Source organism: Scardinius erythrophthalmus (assembly GCF_964197995.2).
Source record: "Scardinius erythrophthalmus genome assembly, chromosome: 12".
Classification (NCBI taxonomy): Eukaryota; Metazoa; Chordata; class Actinopteri; order Cypriniformes; family Leuciscidae; genus Scardinius; species Scardinius erythrophthalmus.
Genome location: NC_138232.1, coordinates 36,677,946 through 36,697,732, shown reverse-complemented (window position 1 = coordinate 36,697,732; position 19,787 = coordinate 36,677,946). Strand labels below are relative to the sequence as shown.

Genomic DNA, 19,787 nt, shown 5'->3' with positions numbered 1-19,787 from the left:
AGAGTAGCTCTGGGAATATCACCATCTGTTATGTCTCAGATACAAGATATAGGCTACTACAGTAAAGATGCTGAATTGTTTATGCAGTGGATTCAGTAGTTGATGAGGAACATGCAATATACTGTATATGACCCACAAAGCAGTAAATGGATTCAAAGTGTCTTTATTAATCAAACGCAGGTATTAAAAGCTTCAATACTGTATTTTACCAAATTATTTTGCAAGGACTACAGCTTGTCATAGATTTGACTTAAAATCTTGCAAAGCCTGACTAAGAAAATGGTGAAACAAAACCTCATGTATCCCACAAGAAATAATGTACATGGAAATATGCAATTTCCACACACATTCTGGAAAGATATTTAATAGCTGCTGTTGGAGTAAAAAACACCCTTTACTCCAACCAGACACTGACACAGTGCTTTACAAAGACAAATACACAAGTACATGTAATAGAATCACACTGTTGACTAATTTATCTGGTAATATGGAAGATATAGGAAACAAAACAAAAAAAGATCATAAAGGTGTCAAAAATACAGTAGTAAAAACATATGAACAAAGACATATTAAAGTCTCATTTAATGCTGAAATAACTAGACATGGCCTGGCTTTTCTGTAGTGCTGGTTTCTGCTTAAATTTGACAAAAATAAAATAAAACAAAAAACACCTGAACATTTTCATTAATACATATGAATGAAAATCTGTAGAAATCTGTCCCTTTTATTTGATTTTTTTGGCATCGAAAAATCTGATTGTTCACACATGTGAGAAGCAGTTTTCAAAATACTATCTTAAAAGGTAAGAACAACACCTTCATTTCAATGACCAAAAGCTGGTCTACACTATTTTTTTCACAAAACATTATTTAAAACTTAACACATTAAGTACTATTGGAAACTTTAAGTACAGTATAAAACAGGTTTGAAATCTTGTTAGTCAAGAGAACAGTTAACATGTGGTAACACATTATCAAAATACAATAAAAACAGTGAAATGCAATAAAAAGTACAATACATTCAAAACATGCCATCTGGAAAACACTTTGACATGTAAGAAACGCTGTGGTCATAATCTTTTTCAGTAGTGTCTTGCAAAAATGATCATCTAAAAATTAAAATCACAGTTGGCAGTTAAGGTCCAGGTAATAGAGCAATCTTTGTAATAAAAGAGTCAGTGTAGCATGATTGTAGAATTTCAAAATGATGAAAATAAAGACCACAGCAGAAAGGGCATCTAGACAGCCTGAGGGCCGATAAGAAGCGGCGTTTCGGTATGACCGAGAGGAGGCTGAGGGGACGAGGTTGAGGCCGAATCCTTCTTAAGCTTCAGGATGTGTTGCTGTAGGTGCATGACCCAATCCTCCTGTATGGACAGCGGTCCTTGGAAAACCTCTTCACAGAACCTATAAAAGAATTTATAGAAGAGGACTTATTGTTCTAATCGTGTATGTATAGGCATTTAACTACAATCAATGCATTTAATGACAAGGAGAGAGACAACTATTGGTGGGACATAATGCAGGTCAAATTCAAAATCTTCATGCACCATAAGTACAACCACTGCTTTAAACTTTGTTTAAAGACGAAGATTTGTTTTTTAATTTAGTTTAAAGGTTTTAAAGGTTTAAATTTAGTTAATAAGACGTCCGCGAAATGTGATTGGAAATATTTCGTGGGGATATCGCGGCGAAATGTGATTGTTGTCCATCATTCTGCGCAATTGTTGAAAAAGAAAAACGTCACGTCGCAACATTTGACGTATTTGCGTTTTAAACTATGAAGGCGAGCACTTTGATCGAAGGTGAGTTATGTCGGTGGAGAAGTACTATCAAATCCCATTCAATTTTTCACTATAGAAAGTGAAACTAAAAACTGACCGATGAGAGCTGAATCTACTTAACATGTGCTGATAACGTATAGGCCTAACCTTAATTTATTTTCTTAATATTTCTCTTGTGGCCCATGGTGAAAAAAATTTGAATTATTTCATGTTAAACATGTTTTTTAAATGAGGACTAATATAACATCTTCATCGCTGCGCGTCGGTTATGCAGTGATGCGCTATGAGATTATTGCGGGGCTAATTAATTGTAGCCTAATATTGATTTGATAATAAAAGTAGCCTAATAATTGTAACAGACCTTATGTTTGATTGTGTATATGCACATTAATTCTGGATGTGCTGGAGCTCGTTCTATGTGTGCAATGCATTTTAACCTCGGGGCTAGTAGATAGGCAATTAAGGTCATGCATTGCGTACTTGGGGTGTCACGGTCTTCGGATTTTCCTCTCACATGTGTGTGAAAAGACGTTTAATAGCCTAAAGAAAAGAACAGTTCAGGCAGTTCTCGTTTATTGTTATCTTATTCATAAAGTGTTTAGGCGAACCCTGCACGAACGCTCAGTCACATAATCATCATTCAGATCACCGCAAGGGGGGCTTGAGATCATCTTAGGGGGGGCTAAGCCCCCCCAAGCCCCCCCTTGACGCCGGGCCTGCGTCACACTTCACCAACAAATGGAAGTTTTATCAGAAAACTAATCAGAAATCACTGGAAACAGCGTTGAAAACACGATAAAAGCGGCCGTTTGCTAGCTTTTTTTTTGTTTGTTTGTTTAGCAGCTACTTGAATATTTAAAACCCAAGCATCGATGTTTTACCACAGTTTTACAATAAAAAGTGATTCATTGATCATAATGAATTAATTTATGTAAAAATTGCACATTAGTCACTCAGAAATAAATTACCGTTAGGTCTATTTCACAAAAGAAAGAGGACACACTTACTTTTTCAGTCGCGTCTGTTTCTTTAGCCTATCTGGTAACTTAGTTACAGGACATATTTACATCACATTTAGAAAAAATGATAATTTCTACAAATATACGCCATACGACCTGAGGATTAGCACTCTCTCGACTCCCATACAGATATTTTCAGTCAGAGAAACAGAGGAAGCTCCCGAAAAAAAAAGTTACTTTATTTTTTGATAGTCCGGTTTAAAGAGACGAGACGTAGGCTATGACAGATAAAATAAAAACATGACTGTGATAGCCTTTAACATTGGTCTGATTTCTTCAAGCGTTCGCTGTTGTTTTTTTTACTATGCGTATCTTCAAGCGTTTACTATGTTTACTATGGTAACGGCTAGCGCGCATAGTCTTTTGCATCACAAACAGAAGGCATTCAAACATGAACGTGATTTAAATTATTTTATTTTTAAGTCTTTAACCCCTTAAACCCTGAGCCATTTTTGGAGTTTTTTTTGTCTGAGTGACACACAAAAAAGTAAAGACTCATAACTTCAAAACTATAACAAGGAGAGTCAAAAGGTAGGTATCGTTTGATAGAACTCTTTTCAAATTTTTTGAAAATATAAATTACATTACATTTGGATATTCTCCTGCCGAGAAACTGCTGATAAATACAAAAAAAAACCATAATTTTTTTATGATTTTGCATATCTCTCTTGTTTGACATGCAATAACTCGGGGAGGAAATATGGTAGCACAAATTTTCTTTTTTGGGGAAGTACCCCTAAATGTGAGCTGCATCTGAATCAAATTTTGTGGTGATCGCATAAAGTACTCAAAAGTTACAGCATTTGGAACAAAGGTAGCCTTTTTGTTTAGTCCTCACACATTTGGAAAGCAATAAAAAAAAAGAGTTTTCTGAGTGACATACACAAAACTAAAGACTCATAACTTCAAAACTATAGCAAGGAGAGTCAAAAGGTAGGTATCGTTTGAAAGAACACTTTTCACATTTTTTGAAAATATAAATTAAATTACATTTGGACATTCTTCTGCCGAGAAACTGCTGATAAAAGACAAAAAATAAATATAATTTTTATAATGATAATGCATATCTTTCTTATTTGACATGGAATAACTCAGGAAGGAAATAAGGTAGGAGGAAAATTCTTTTTTGGGGAAGTCCCTCTACATTTGAGCTGCATCTGGATAAAATTTTGTGGTAATTGGATAAAGTAATCAAACGTTACAGCCTTTGGAACCAAGATAGCATTTTTGTTGAGACCTTGACGCCCCCTCATGAGCATTTTTTATAGTGTTTCACCATGAAAAATATCTTGTCATAAAAGCAATAGATAAAGTTAATTTTGGGCTCATTTTAATTGTATGAATATGCTGTAAAAAATGAAGTGCCATTTTCAACGATTTTTGAATGTTTCGTGAGATGTATGATGTTTTTGACACATTGCAGTACATAGTACAAAAAAGTATTTTATAGATTATGAATTTTTTTTATATTTTTATCAGCAAATAACTCAGCAATACTTTGGAGTTTTTCAAATAGGCTACATTCACTGTAAAGTTCAGACTCTAAGGTTTCAAATGACACCAATTTTGTTTGAATCAAGGCAATATTTTTGAAAAATATGATAATGAATATTTTCGCAGCTAGGGGGCGCCATGGGTGGCGCACACGGGCGGTACACTCCGGTTTAGAGAGACTAGTCAGCACTCGTTCAGAGTTGATCGAAGTGGTTAGATTCTTTAAAAAGCTGAGATTCTAAGCTTTAAAATGATACATATTTTGTGTTATTCCACGTTTGAAAACGAGCGCGGACGGTTCCGGGAAAATTGGAAAACACTTTGCTCCCCAGAAGGATGAGAGACTTGTTTTTTAGCCAAGTATGCATTACTTCGTGAGGAATATCTCGTGATCAAAGCAATGGATTCTGTTGTGTGTGGGCTCTTTGTAATCGTGAGAATCGGTTGTCAATAAAGATGTTCGATTTTTCACAATCTATGCATGTTTCATTGAGTTATGAGCTGAAACGTCACATCAAAACAACATAGCATCACTGCTATTGCTACTTCATAGGTGCGCCTCTGGTATTTTTTTGTGTCAGAACGCTATAAGGAATATCTTTAGACCTGAGTGATGGATTATGGTGTGTTTGGGCTCTTTTTAATCGTAACATTCTGCTGTAAATAATGATGTGCCATTTTCCACAATTGATGCATGCTTAATTGAGTTATGAGTTAGAACGCGACATAAGTGCTACATCTATAATAAAGATCTATGTGCGCATTTGTGTTACAACTCCACGAGGCATAACTTTAGATATGAGTGATGGATTATGCTGAGTTTGGGCTCTTTTTAATCGTGAGAGTCTGCTGAAAATAATGATGTACATTTTTCTACGATATGTGCATGCTTCGTGAAGTTATAAGTAAAGACCAAACGCGAGTGCTTCATGAGTATATATTTGGCTAGGTGCGTCTTTGGTATTTTCTGTGTTAGAACGCCATGAAGAATATCTTTAGATCTGACTGATGAGTTTGGGCTCGTCTTAATCATGAGCTCCTGTTGTAAATAACGATGTGTCATTTTTCATGATCGATGTATGTTTCATGAAGATACGAGTAAAAAGGCCAAGTCTAAGCTACCTCGCTTGGCTACGTGCATTTGTGTATTTTTTGTGAATTAGAACTCCATGAGGAATATCTTTAGTTCTGAGTGATGGATTACGTTGAGTTTGGACTCATTTTAATTGTAAGCACAGGGATTAAAGTTCTCCGTCGCTACGACGGATTTCCGTTAATTGCAGCAAGTCTATGACGGATTTCCGTCATTGCGGGTTCCAGTCTGTCCTTAAAGTCTTAAATTCACTTTTCATAATTTTAAGGCCGTAAATAGGCTTTCATTTCTCAAATAATGTAATAAATATCTTAATTTTAGTTTGAATAGGTCTTAAATTAAGGAAAGACGAGGTGTATTCACCCTGCTGAGGGGGATGTGATCAAAGCCTGGCGTGGAGCAAAAGCACGTTCCTCTCTCCACTCTAAGCACTCTGTAATCACTCCGCTCATAGTCCACTCCGGGTTTTCAATTACCGCTCACGGAAAGTGCATGTCAGGCTACAGCTGAGCGCTGAGGTAGAACTATATTTCAGTGACACACTTATAATGCAGGTAGAGCTGGGCGATATCGATATAAAAAATATATCGATATATTTTTTAAATGCGATATGGAATTAGACCATATCACATCGATATAGTTCAAATTTGCGCTGTGATCCTTGCTCCCCGCGCCTCCGCTCCTCCTTTTCCACACTGCGTGCGTGTTTAGAGCATGTTATGTTAAGAGAGGCAAATCATGACTACTTCAGAAAACCCAGCACAATAGGAACTACCAGGCAGGCAGTGACATAAGTGTACGCTGAAATAAAGCTTTTCACCTCAGAAAAACGGACTTTCTTGTCCTGTCAGTCGTTATCCTGTTCTCGTAGCGCACACTCAATTGCACGCGCAAATTCAGCGGCGCGCGCTGTATCGCCTCACTGATCAAGTGCAAAAGAAACTACGAGCATGCAACGCCGTTACGTTGTAAATTACACGAAATAAAAGTAATGCAGGTATGATTCTCATTCTATTCACCAGTTTCCATGTTTCATTAACAGTTATTGTTAATATTGTGTATTCACCATGGTAACTGTCGTTTTCATATAACCCCAAAATGCCACTATTTTTCTTTGTTATTTTTTATATTTTTAAATGACTGTAGTGGCTCATACCAACATTGTATTAACAAAAACTAGTTTGGGACTGCTATTTAATAGCTTTAGCCTAGGCCTAATGTTTACAGTGCTATGCATAGGTTTAGACACCCATACTAAAGTTGACTAAAAAGAGCAATAAAAAATCATCTTTTGGAAACTGAACTTAATGCCTTAATTTGAAAAATTAGGAAAAATCCAACCTTAAAGGACACCAATTTTCTTTGTGAATAAATAATGTATCGTAAATAAATAAATGTTCTTCCTTAAAATACAGGGTGCATAAGTTTGGACACCCCTATGTTAAATTCCCATAGAGACAGGCAGATTTTTATTTTTAAAGGCCAGTTACTTCATGGATCCAGGATACTATGCATCCTGATAAAGTTATCTTGGCCTTTGGAATTAAAATAGCTCCACATCATCACATAGCCTTCACCATACCTAGAGATTGGCATGGTTGTATTTCAGTTAGCCTAATAGCTAGTTTGATTTGCATTGAGAGATGATCTTATGGAAAGTATCTCTAGGTATGGTGAAGGCTATGTGATGATGTGGGGCTATTTTAATTCCAAAGGCCAAGGGAATTTTATCAGGATTCATAGTATCCTAAAAAATAAATAAAAAAATACTTAAAAATAAAAACTTAAAAATAAAAATCTGCCTGCCTCTATGGGAATTTAACATAGGGGTGTCCAAACTTATGCACCCTGTATTTTAAGGAAGAACATTTATTTATTTACGATACATTATTCATTCACAAAGAAAATTGGTGTCCTTAAAGGTTGGATTTTTCCTAATTTTTTAAATTAAGGCATTATAGCGGAGGATCTTTTTACTTCCGGGTGGATACCCTATACTATTGGTCCTCCTAATTGTCAATCATTCTGGTGAATCAATCAAACCTTTCAAAAAGTGGAGAGGGCGAGACTTATCTAAAATTCGGAAAGATCCTCCGCTATACCTTTAAGTTCAGTTTCCAAAAGATGATTTTTTTATTCCTCTTTTTAGTCAACTTTAGCATGGGTGTCTAAACTTATGCATAGCACTGTATTTATTAGTACTAGTCTTTACTATTAGTCATATTCTTACAATTTATGTTAAGTAAAGGGGAAAAGTAACTTACTTGTGTGTTAACAAATTTTGTGTAAACGTGTTATAATTTGCATATATATATATATATATATATATATATATATATATATATATATGCAAATTATTAATTATATTAGTATGTTCCATGCCTGGTTTTCATAGATTAAAATATAGCTTTTAAAATACACCTACTGGCAATATTAAAGCGGTTTAAAACGTCTCCCCTTAAAACGCTATTGGTCTCGACTATTTAAAAAGTTAAAGGAATATGACTTGGCCTAAAAAAAAAATTTCAGTCAGAAGATTTTTTTTCACTTTAATCCCTGTAAGCATCTGCTGTAAATAATGATGTGTCATTTTCCACAATCGGAGCATGTTTCATGAAGTTACAAGCGGAAATGTGTCTAAAATTCAGCATCCATATATGGTTTACCCATGGGTCTCTTGAGGGGCTTATTTTACAAAAACCTTGCTCAAGTTTAGTAAAAGCCTGAAACAATTATGCTTGTATTCTACTCATTGAGACCTTTCAAATGACATATGACACATGACTATCTGAGCAGTATGATGTTTTTGACACATTGCAGTACATAATAATTTCCTCTTCCTCAAATTATGTATTAAAAAAAAATCATTTTATCAGCAAATAACTCAGCACTACTTTGGAGATAATCATAATGGCTACATTCATTGTAAAGTTTAGACTCTAAGCTTTCAAATGATGCCTATTTTGTGTTGATCAATGCAGTAGTTTTGAAAAATATGACAATTAATTTTTTCCATAGCTAGGGGGCGCCCTCCGGCGGTATAATCCGTTCTAAAGGAATAACTCAGCACCTTTTAGGAGTTGAATAAAATGTATAGGTGCATTGAAAAGCTGAGATTCTAAGCTTTAAAATGATACCTATTTTGTATCATATCATTCAGTGGTTGCTTAGTAATTTGATTATGAATTTTTTTCATGGGGTGCCGTCCCGCCGGCGGGACGCTTAGGGTTTAAGGGTTTAATGCTGACAGAATCATCCGGCGCTGCCGTCTCCCAACGGTAAACTCCTCCTCTGTTGGTAACCACTCCTCTAGCCCGAGCTGGCCCGCTTTGGCCCAAGGTATTCGACGGGCCAGAAATCCTGGCCGTTGGCCCCGAGTAAGCCCCGATCAAGCCCCGGAAGTGACAGTGGAAACGCGACTGGCCCTGGCACGCACTAGCACGGCCCGGCCCTGGCCCGACAGTGGAAACGCGGCTAATATGTATCAAGTGCTGAGGAAGCCTCCGGAGCTGAAATTAAGATATGGTAATGGATGTTTCGTTTCTGACACACGCTGTAAGCAATGTACAAATCTGACCAATCACAGCAGAGTAGGCTCTCGGAGAGGAAGGGTTTAGATTAGGGCTTGCATAGACTAGTCGAGTAGTCGATAGATCGACTACTTCAACCACTAGTCGACGTTGTCGGAAACAATCGACTACTCGAGCGTCCATTAACCATAAATGAATTAAAAATGGCGAACGTCACCAACAGACAACACACGTCAGATGTGTGGAAGTATTTCATCAAGCATGACAAAAATATAGTAATTGGCCAACTCTGCAAGAGGCCGTTCACATATTGCGTCTAAAAACGTGTGGAAAGCGCGGCCGTGCCGCTGTCTCCTACAAGCGCTTGCGCTCCCATGGCGTCTGTCGTTGCTATGCAACCAACCATGAACTGCTCTCTCCATGATGACGACGAAGAAGTATCAGCAAAGGATTAATTGATTTCTAGCCCTTGCATTAGCTTTACTACTATATATATTTCTGGAGATGAGAAGGAAAAACCCGCCTGGAAAAACTAGCGCACCACGTTGCTTCCATTATGAGCGCGCTCGCCGCGCGCCTACATTTGAAATGTCGACCTTGAGCGCGAAAAAGACGCGATATGTGAACGGCCCCGTCTGAAATGAAAGGCAAGAACGGCTATTTATTTGGCTTTAGACTGTTACATGACAATTTTAAAATGAAATGTCATAATTATAATGTTTTGAGAGTTTACTTATGTAATTGTTGCATTAGGCTATGAATTAATAATGTTTATTGATAAGATCTAGCTATTTCATGTCTTTTCATTTACAGTAGCATGAACCACGAGTAGTCGAGTAACTCGAGTATTGTTTTGATAAGAAATCGACTAGCAGAAATCAGTAGTCGTGCAACCCCTAGTTTAGATAGACTGCAGTCTTGATTGAATCGTTTCAGACACTGCGAGAAAAGGGGTGATGCTTAAATGTATATTATGACTAAATTCAAGTGTTTTATTTTTTACCTCGGATGCATATAAACCTATTGTCGGAGACCTCCATATCATTTTATAAACAGCATAATATGGGGCATTTTAATAGTAGTGTAGACCAGAAAGTGGAGAGAGACACAGGGAGAATGGGATCAGGTCATGATGAACCACTCAAACCTGCTTGTTTGTAAGCGCACAGCTCTTCTCCACTCCCAGACAGCAAAACCACCAGGTTTACAGAACAAACTGATTTGTGTTTTCAACTCACCTGCACTTGAGGGAGTACACCTTCCCAACCAGCTTTACTAGGCTGGTCTCTGGTGGTCTAGGCACCAAGGATGGAATGTTTCCAGCCCGAGAGGGCTTTGAAGATTCTGTTTCCCTGGATCCACTCTCAGAGTGGGATAAATGCTTTGGAGGACGCCGTTCACAGCCTAAGACAAGCACAGTGATCATCACAATGCATAATCATTTTCCTTATTGGCTAAAACTGAACTAATACATCATTTGGAGCTCTAGTATGAGCAAGAAATACACATTTCCCCTACCTCGAGGAAAACGAACATTCAGCTCCCTGCGAGCCGTGGGAGTCTGGAACAGGCTGTCTGAGGAAAGTTCATCTGATGAAGGCTGTTTCTTGTATGTGGAGGAGGAGTGGCTCATTCCTGCTTTGCCCTCTCTAGCTGTTGCCACTGCTTTGAAAAGCTGGTATACCTGCGGCTGACCAGCAGAGTCTCGGACTGCTGATGAACCCTTGTGAGAAGCAAGACGGACAGACTCAGAGTCTGAGGAAGAGTACAGAGTGGAGGATCTTTTGGAGCTCTACACCAGAGGAAGACAGAGAGAAATTTGTTAATAGCAAAGATACTCCAAGATGCTGACAACTTTGTGTTCATGCAAATATTAAGAAGGAACAAAAATACTGCAAAAGACAAATAAATCAGTATTATTGTCTTGTTTTCCATTCAAATATTTGTATTAAAAATTAAGTTTAATTTTACTTGAAAAGAAAAACTGCATAAGATGTTAAGATTTGTTTTTTGGGGGGAATATATCTTACTCCTTTTTTACGTTTTAAGTGTAAATCTAACAAACTTTAGTGAGTTTATTCTTAAGAGATAAGAAATATCATTTGAGTTAGGCAACAATTCAACCTGGACATACCTTCTTAACAAAAGGCAAGTCCCCCCTCATGTAGCTTTTGTGGAGCTCTGCTACTTTCCCCGGCTCACTCTTCATCCAGGCCTTCAGGGTCTCAATAGGAGAGCCGATGACCTTCCAATCCACTCCCTGCTGCCTTAAGTGGGCTCTTGCGTGGCTGGCCAGTGCCTTGCGATTCTCAAAATCAAAACCACAGAGTTCACAGGTGGCATCACAGCCTACAGCAGAAAGGGAAGAGAGTGGAGAACACAAGACATGAAAGTAGACATATTGCATTAACATCCAGAATAATTTAACATTGTCAAAAGATCTTATCTGTAAACTCTTATCCGCAAAAACGATTAAAAATGCTTTATTATCGGCATATGTATTTATCGGCCAGCACTAGAAATGGCGAAAGATCATGGCAAAAATATAACCCAAGGGTTACTTTTTTGAATAACACTTCCCATTTAAAGGTGCATTGTGCAAGTCTCTGAGTTTTTGCAGAACTATGCCCCCTCTGGCGACAAGCGAAACTGCAACACTGCAACTGAACGCGCATGACGTCACGCCCAGTCTCAAATTCCGACCCGAATCCCTCTTATTTATTTTACTGTACAGGATTATAGAGGCAATCGCAGTGTCAGAGAAGGGCTCATTCAGCCCATCAGGCAATTGTTTAAGCATGTATGGGTTAGAAAAACGGGTATTTTTAACATGAAATGTTGCGCAATGCACCTTTAAGAGTGCACATCAATCATGTTAATAAAGTAGAATAGACTCATAATATTTGCCATTTCTTAATAATTTTTGGTATCAGAAAATGCAACAAACATTACGAAGACATTGTGGCATGTTTCATTCAGCAAGTCACATCCAGTTATCAACGTGGAATTTAAGTTATTTTGCAATTTTATCTAATTGTGTGTAGAAATATCTTTGTTTTCACAGCCTGATCAAATAATAAATAATAATGCCACCTTGATTTCACCAGAAGAATGCTATTTTGAACATACCCTCTGATTAGGTTTACAAGGTGCATAGGTTTCGGAGCAGTTTTTGGGAGGTTTTAATGTTAGTTACTAAGAGACAAATAATTCTAGGTTCAACGTACCTGTAGTTATGTCGTCAGAGGCAGGTTTCTCTTTTTCCACAGGTGATAGAGTAAAAGTGCGAGGTGAGGATTCAGTGTTTTTCAACTGCACTGCAGCCCCTGAATCAGGTTCCGGTTTGATTTGGGATGCCCGTTCAGAGTCCTTCCTCTTCATGAGCTCATACAGGGCCTCTATGGGCGGGACTTTCAGCGACCACCTTGCTCCCATCTGTCGTAAGTGACCACGTGCGTGACAGGACAGGGCTTTACGAGTATCAAACATCTCGCCACAGTAGTCGCAGCATACAAACTGTTTGGGCTCCTGCTTTTCATGCTTAGGAGCTGAGGAAAGCAGACACAAGTCATTATAAACTCAACAAAACAAGGGATTCATAATAAAACATGAGATTTCTAGTGGCTGTTGATAGTGATTTATGTTTTTTTAAAATGTTTTTATGCTAAAACATCACATTAAGCTATAAAATTAACCAGACAAATGCAAATTGTACAATTACGTAATTATTTATTAATTTCCTAAATTTATACTTTTAATCCTAAAATGAATAGCACACCTAAAGGGGTGGTCACACTACATCGTTTGTTCACTTCCATTTATACACATGCGAATACAGGAAACATGAAATGCAAAAATCATGTGAATTTCACTGCATTTGAAAGTTCAGGTTTGGTGAACTCTGACTTGCAAATTCGTATCAGGTAAAGACGTGACCAACAGAAGAACGATTCGTCATGGCATGAATCTCTCTTAACTGAATTACAAGAATTCAAACTTTAAAGCTGCAGGTTTGTAGTAAAAGGGAATTGATTGTATAGTTTTAGTCTAGCGTGACTAAGTCTTAAGGATGAAAAATCTACAGAAAGTTTAAATAAATAGAAAGAAAAGAATAAAAGAAGTAACTGGATGCACTGTAATTTTTACGCACCGATCATGGGTGATCTAACGGTGTTGGAATCAGATGGAGGTGTTAAAGGGGTGGTGGGTGCGCTTTGTGGCTTTGGAGACTCTATGATAGAGATGTCAACTTCCACAGGTTCGTCCTTTGGTTTTGGGAACACAGTCCTGGAGCCTTTCTTGGCCTTTGGAACTTTGTGAGGAACAGGAGGAGGAGAGGAAGACTGGGTAATGGGTTTTGGGGATGAGAGGAGAGGGGGTACAGAGGGGGGTGCAGAGGGAGGTACAGAGGGGGATACCGGTGGGGTCAGCGAGGGCGGCCCAGGGGAACTGAGAGATCCAGCAGAACTACCACGTTGGGCCATCACCTCTCGCAGAGTGGCCATGGGAGACCCGTTTACAGACCACTCGGTGATGCCCAGCTGGCGCAGGTGATAGCGGGCGTGACTGGCCAAGCTCTGACTCTTCTTAAATTTCTCATGACAGAATTCACAGGTGACACCTCTAGATGACTCGCCTTGAGGGTAAGAAAGAGGGCATCTCATAAATGATCAGAGCAAAGTATGTAAGGACACTTTTTTTGTAACATAACTGTATATGTATATTTGATAGTTAAAGACAGAGGTCACAAACATAAAAAAAAAAATGGTTTGTTGGTTATTGGATGTAAAATCATGCTGTAATGCCCCCTGTGAAGAAGCTTAAGGTTAACTGTACATCAACTATATTACTGTTTAAAGGTTTAGGGTTGGTAAGACTTTTTAATGTTTTTGAAAAAGGTCTCTTTATGCTCACCAAGGCTGCATTTATTTGATCAAATATAAAAATGTATTTTTGTGATGGCAAGCTGAATTTAACAGGGTCCTTCAGCAATCATTCAAAGATGCAGATTTGGTGCTCATTCCAGAAACACTTAATATCAATGTTTAAAATAATTGTGCTGCTTCATATTTTTTTTGGAAACCATGTTTTTTTTTTTTTTATTCTAGGATGAATAGAAATGTCAAAAGAACAGCATTTATTTGCAATTTGTTGTAACAATGTAAAAGCAAATAGTACTGTATATGTATATTGTTACTGACCAAAATAACATTTCAATGACTTTCCAGTTGTTCTTGACTGACTTGACTTGACTCTGGTCTTTTAATATCTACACAGGACTTTATATGACTTTAGTATTTTATTAATTTCCATGAGTTTTCCAGGCATGGGTGTCAGACACTCTTAAAAATCCGGGTTTTCCATTACCATATTTTGCTATAAATTATCACCCAATTATCAGTCCAAACATAGTCAAGATATTCAAACATTCCTCAAAAAAAAAAAAACTCTGAGCTGGACGACATTTGTTTTTCTATAGACCTGCTTTAGAAATGAAATTAATCAATTTAACAATTGACGATCTTTACAACGGACCCGAATCAACATTGAACTGACTTCAGCTATTTTCTTTTAGGGCTGCTGTACAGCTGTTTGCATCATTGAATCATTTTCCTGTTATCACTGTAAAGCTGCTTTGAAACAATCTGTATTGTCGAAAGCACTACATAAATAAAAGTTACTTGGTTTAAAAATATACTAAATAAAATAAATGAATACATAATTTATATTCTTACCTCGAGAGGGTGATTTAAATACAGTTTTTTTGTTGAGCGGCAAACCCGCCGAAACATCTGGAGAAATCTTCTGCTTCTTCGCTGAGGAAGGTGATATCAATTCTGTTTTCTCAATGACAGGTAAAGCCTCTGAAACATCTGCAGAAATCTTATGTTTTTTGGTTGGCGGAGATTTCAATTCTCCTTTACCAATGAGGAGCAAGATCCCTGGAACATTTGAAGAAATTTTCTTCTTTTTCTTTGAGGGAGGTGATTTCAATTCTGTTTGGCTGCTGAGGGGCATGTTCCCTGAAACATCTAATGAAATCATCTTCTTTTTAGCTAAAGGAGGGGATTTCAATTCTGTTTGGCTGCTGAGGGGCATGTTCCCTGAAACATCTGGAGAAATCTGCTTTTTGATTGGGAGAGGTGTTAGACGAATGGATGTCAGTCCTTTAAACGATAGAGGGGTAAGAGAGGGCATTTTGCTGATGGATGATGAGGTGGAAGGAGCGGAGGAGGGTGAAGTGTGATCCTCAAAGTCCGACCCTTCCAGCTGCCCAGCACTGGCCTTTTCCTGGAATTCCTCGCTCTGAATAATTTTATGGAGCATCTCAATGGGAGCACCTTTAGACTCCAAATTCACACCAAACTGCCGCAGGTGGGCCCGTGCGTGACTGGAGAGGCCTTTACGGGTCTCGTACCAGGCTCCACATAATTCACACACATGGACGTCATCCCTCGCAGCGGAATTTTTTATCATAGTTGCTGGCGAAAAAGCACAGAACATTTAAAAATTTATTTTGTATGCAAGGATTGCTTCATCAGATTGACTAGCTTGCTTCAGTGAGTGGTAAAATTTACTAGGCCAAGTTTTTTTTTAAATGGATCCCACTTCCAAGCACATACCAATACATTTTTAATACTGTTACTTACTTAAATTGAGAGGAGCGTCTGTTTCCTGAGGGGCCCAGAGGGGCTTGGCTGAGGCCAGTGAGAGGGAGGTAGATGGAATGCCATCAATGAGCCTGGGTTCAACAGCCTTGAGAGGAGACAAGGCTGAAGACGGAGTGGACACCAAAATCTTCTTTGAAGATGCTTTATGAGGCTTCCCTACAGCAAAAGGCGAAGAAGAGTGACCAGACGCTGCTGATCCTTTGACAGCAGAGGGGGAAGACGAGGAAAGAGCATATTTTTTCTTTACAAGGTTGGATATTTTAATCTTTAATTTGGGCCCAGCGTCCTTTTTGAGTTTGTGGGACTGGGGTTTGTATTTTTTAACAGGGCTGGCCTGTTTTTTGAGCTTGGGTAGAGTTCCGCCTCTTTCTTTCATCAGCTGGCACAGAAGGTCTATAGGAGCTCCACTGCTGTCGGACACAGCCACTCCCAGCTGCCTGAGATGATACCGGGCGTGACTGGAGAGACCTCGTCTGGATTCAAAATTGGTCCCACAAAACTCACAACTATGGATGCCTACTGTAAAAAAGTGAGATAGAATAAACAATGTCATGACACCTGTATGGAATATGAACTAATATTTGACAGCATGTTTTGTCCAGTTTTCCTGAAGAATCTATTTTGTTTCTTTGACTGCGACATAAATGCAACAGTCCCTCCAGGATTTGAAGATTCTGCGATCACAGAATGTAATGCAAAATCAAGCCAACTCAGAATTAAATAAAAAGCTCCCTATAAATGAAATTAGTGAAAGTTTCAAGAAGTTAATGAGACTATTAAACTACTATTTGCAATAAGGAATATAATGTATATTGGGGTGAGTATTTGGTAGTCCCATAATGGCTGATTTCAGCAATAAATATGTACATTTATTTTACTGAATATGCATTATGCACTTTTTAAATATGTACAGTATTAAAACAATAAACAATGATTTAGTTGTTAAATGGTATTGTTTATAAATAATAAAATGAATTTTATAACACTGTCACTGGTTACTTACTGATTCAGTGACAATGTGCAAGCTACTGTGTCTGTGTATTTTCAGCAAAGCAGAATTATGAACATGTCTATGCTAGTGTCACCATTGCATTGTGCAAGGGGACCAGAACCACAATTTCAGTAATTATACACACGTATATTTACATGTAAATGTACTCTTGAAGTCACTAACACCAATTATATAAGTGCACCATGATTATTGAGTTTTCACTGCACAAAAATGCTGAAATCACCAAAATTTGAGAAAAGCTGCCAATTCTGTCAATTTAGGTTGCAAAAATCTGAAAATAATCCTGGTGGGACTGATAAAACAATCAATGCTGATCAAAAGTGTCAGTGATCTTTAAAGGAATAGTTCACCCAACAACAAAAAAAGTTCCTCACAGTTTTAGAATGACATGAGTGTAAATTTTGGGTGAACAGAACTAACCAATCTCTTGAAAGAATACATCCTAAACTGTCTGTTTATTAGCAGTAAGGCTGAAATACATTAGATGACTTTTCAAATCTGAACAGATTTTAAAATACTAGGCATCTTACACTTGACAACTTTTGTAAATGGTTACAGAATAAAATGTGGAATCATAATCTGAACATTAAAAAAAAATAAGTGTAACTTCTGCCCAATATCTACAGACTGGCTATGTCTTTTAGCAATGTGGCAAAAATCTGGTCAAAAGGCATGTATCTTTGGTGTTACTTACAATCAGAGTCATCCAAGTCTTTATTCAAGACTGGTTCCAGACACTCTTTGGAAAAGGTAGCAGTGGTTGTCTTCTTTGCCGTGTCTGATGCGGTCTTCTCCATGGCTGGAATCTCTCCCTGGCACTTGCAGAGAAAAGCAGCAATACATTTAGACCAATCTTTTCTAAGAATGCAACTTATCTATTCATTGACAAGAAAAAAAAAAACTAATAATTTTCATAGCTGCAAAATTCAAAATGTAGAAATGACTGAAAAAAATACACGTTAGAAAAACTGGTAACAATTCCTACCAAAATGCAATAATAACTACAGCTATTACAACAATAAAAAGTATTACATTAATAACATTACATCAGTAAATATATTTTGTATATTGGCATTTACCATCAATGTAACAAAAATAGCCTACCTAATAAACCAAAAAGACAAACATATTCTGGATTTTCCAAACGTTGTTTGAAAAGCATTTACTTTTATTTATTATGGTTTAACATTACCAACTATTGCATTTAAGCGGGAACTATGACTACCATGTTGATTTTCTTTTCTTTTTTTTCGTAATGTTTACATACCATGACACTGACAAGGCACCATACCTTCTCTCGTTTTCATAGTCATGTTTTCAGATTAACTGGCTAAATTTGCTCAGAATCATTTATTTTAATCACGACTGGAGTCATTATTGCTGTGTGCTTACGATAAGCCAAAAACAAACTTTCCATCTATAATAATTTCATGCATCAGTTCCAACCATTTAACACAATACACGCGCACATGCAGCTAGCACGAGCTGATTATTGACCAGGCACTGCAAGTCGAAACAAATTTTGATAGTGTGCAAAGCCACAGTTTCTGGCTTGTTCGGCTACACGTAGCCAACCACATTGAAAACAAAATGTTGAAGCACATAATGGTCAAAATTACCTTAAAGTGGCGAGGTTTCTCTAACAGGAACAAGGGACAGCAGGCACTTTAATCACTACAGCACAGTCGAGCTAGGCAGGCAAAATCAATCGATCCCTCATTTAGAAAACGTTACATGGACGAGCCACAGAGGCGTGGTTGATGCTATCAGAACTAAATATTATGCGTTTTCCATAAAATATCTGGGAGACCAGAACGAATGTACTGTAGACTGATATTTATCTTTATATCTTTAAATGTAAACATGAAATGTCACACAAAGAGGTAAAAAACGTGAAGGTAGCCTACAGTTAAGCTGCAGGTGAGCTCATACACACTACTGAGGTATGTGAACATACTGTCATACATCTGTCATAGATGTAACGTAACGTTATGTGACCACGTTTAGTGATATTTTGGGTGGAAAACAACTTAGTGTGTTTAATTTTTCTTAGCAAATATTGTTAAACGCAATTAATTGCAGCTGTCAGGATATAATGAATTTGATTAAAGGTGGTATCAGTGATTTCAGGCCCAAAAATATTTTTATCACATTCATCTAATCTTTACTAACGACCCGCTAGCTGCCCGCCCCATAAGCATCCCGTCAAAAAAAACGCGTCTCTGTAGGCAGCCTAGGCTCTGAGATCTGCACACAAAAACAAATGGTTTAGCCAAACACTCAAAACCAAAACAAATAGTGTTTCAACCAATCACCGACAGGGGGAGGGTGTTGTGAGGTTTTGTGCTTGTGCACGGCTGCACACAAGTCAGAGCTGAAGAAAAAGCTGGCTCAAAACCTCACAACACCCTCCCCCTGTCTGTGATTGGTTGGAACACTATTTGTTTTGGTTTTGAGTGTTTGGCTAAACCATTTGTTTTTGTGTGCAGATCTCAGAGCCTAGGCTGCCTACAGAGACGCGTTTTTTTTTGACGGCGGATCGTTAGGAAAGATTAGATGAATGTGATAAAAATATTTTTGGGCCTGAAATCACTGATACCACCTTTAAAGGGTTAGTTCACCCAAAAATGAAAATTCTGTCAGTAATTACTCACCCTCATGTTGTTCCAACCATGTAAGTCTTTCGTTCATCTTCGGAACACAAATTAAGATATTTTTGATGAAATCTGACAGAATTCTGACTCTTCCATAGGCTTCCAGAGTGACCGAAACTCGCCGACCCAGAATAGTTATTAAAAACATCGTTAAAATAGTCCAAGTGACTCCAGTGGCTCAATCTTAAGTATATCAAGCGACGAGAATACTTTTTGTGCGCAAAAACAAACAAAAATACCGACTTTATTCCACTATTCAATTCCTTCTCTCTGGGCCTCGTAGTGTTTTTGCGTAGCGCGTCTGTGTTGCACGTCACCACGTAGGCTCACAATTGGCCGAAGCAGGTCATGTGTGTGATGCGTGATGACGTGACGCCAAAATATTAGTCTATATAAATTAATTAGAAGTATGTAAATAAAAGTAGCCTTTAGAAGTGATAAAATGTAGGCCTATAGACCTTATTCACAGTAGCACCATCTTTATACAATTTATTTAAATAAATTTGTATTTAAATAAAGTACAAAATGTAT

At 37.7% G+C, this 19,787-nt stretch overlaps 1 protein-coding gene across 1 annotated transcript; it reads right to left on the bottom strand.

The window, feature by feature from the left end:
* Positions 1-147: 147 nt before the first annotated feature.
* Positions 148-18,689, bottom strand: wiza (WIZ zinc finger a). Its single transcript, XM_081380689.1, has 10 exons — positions 18,222-18,689; positions 17,297-17,420; positions 15,570-16,109; positions 14,655-15,401; positions 13,070-13,555; positions 12,147-12,467; positions 11,054-11,268; positions 10,438-10,711; positions 10,158-10,323; positions 148-1,406 (listed from the first exon to the last, which is right to left on the bottom strand). Exons 2-10 carry the CDS (start codon positions 17,397-17,399, stop codon positions 1,238-1,240), a joined length of 3,021 nt encoding a protein of 1,006 aa, XP_081236815.1. The 5' UTR covers positions 17,400-17,420; positions 18,222-18,689; the 3' UTR covers positions 148-1,237.
* Between the last annotated feature and the right edge of the window lie 1,098 nt (positions 18,690-19,787).

Excerpts from the sequence above, each read along its gene's own strand:
- wiza (XM_081380689.1), bottom strand. The coding sequence starts at position 17,399 with ATGGAGAAGACCGCATCAGACACGGCAAAGAAGACAACCACTGCTACC. Across the intron at positions 15,402-15,569 it reads AGACGCTCCTCTCAATTTAA|CAACTATGATAAAAAATTCC; the intron begins GTAAGTAACAGT and ends CTTTTTCGCCAG. Across the intron at positions 10,712-11,053 it reads ACTTGCCTTTTGTTAAGAAG|AGCTCCAAAAGATCCTCCAC; the intron begins GTATGTCCAGGT and ends CCTCTGGTGTAG.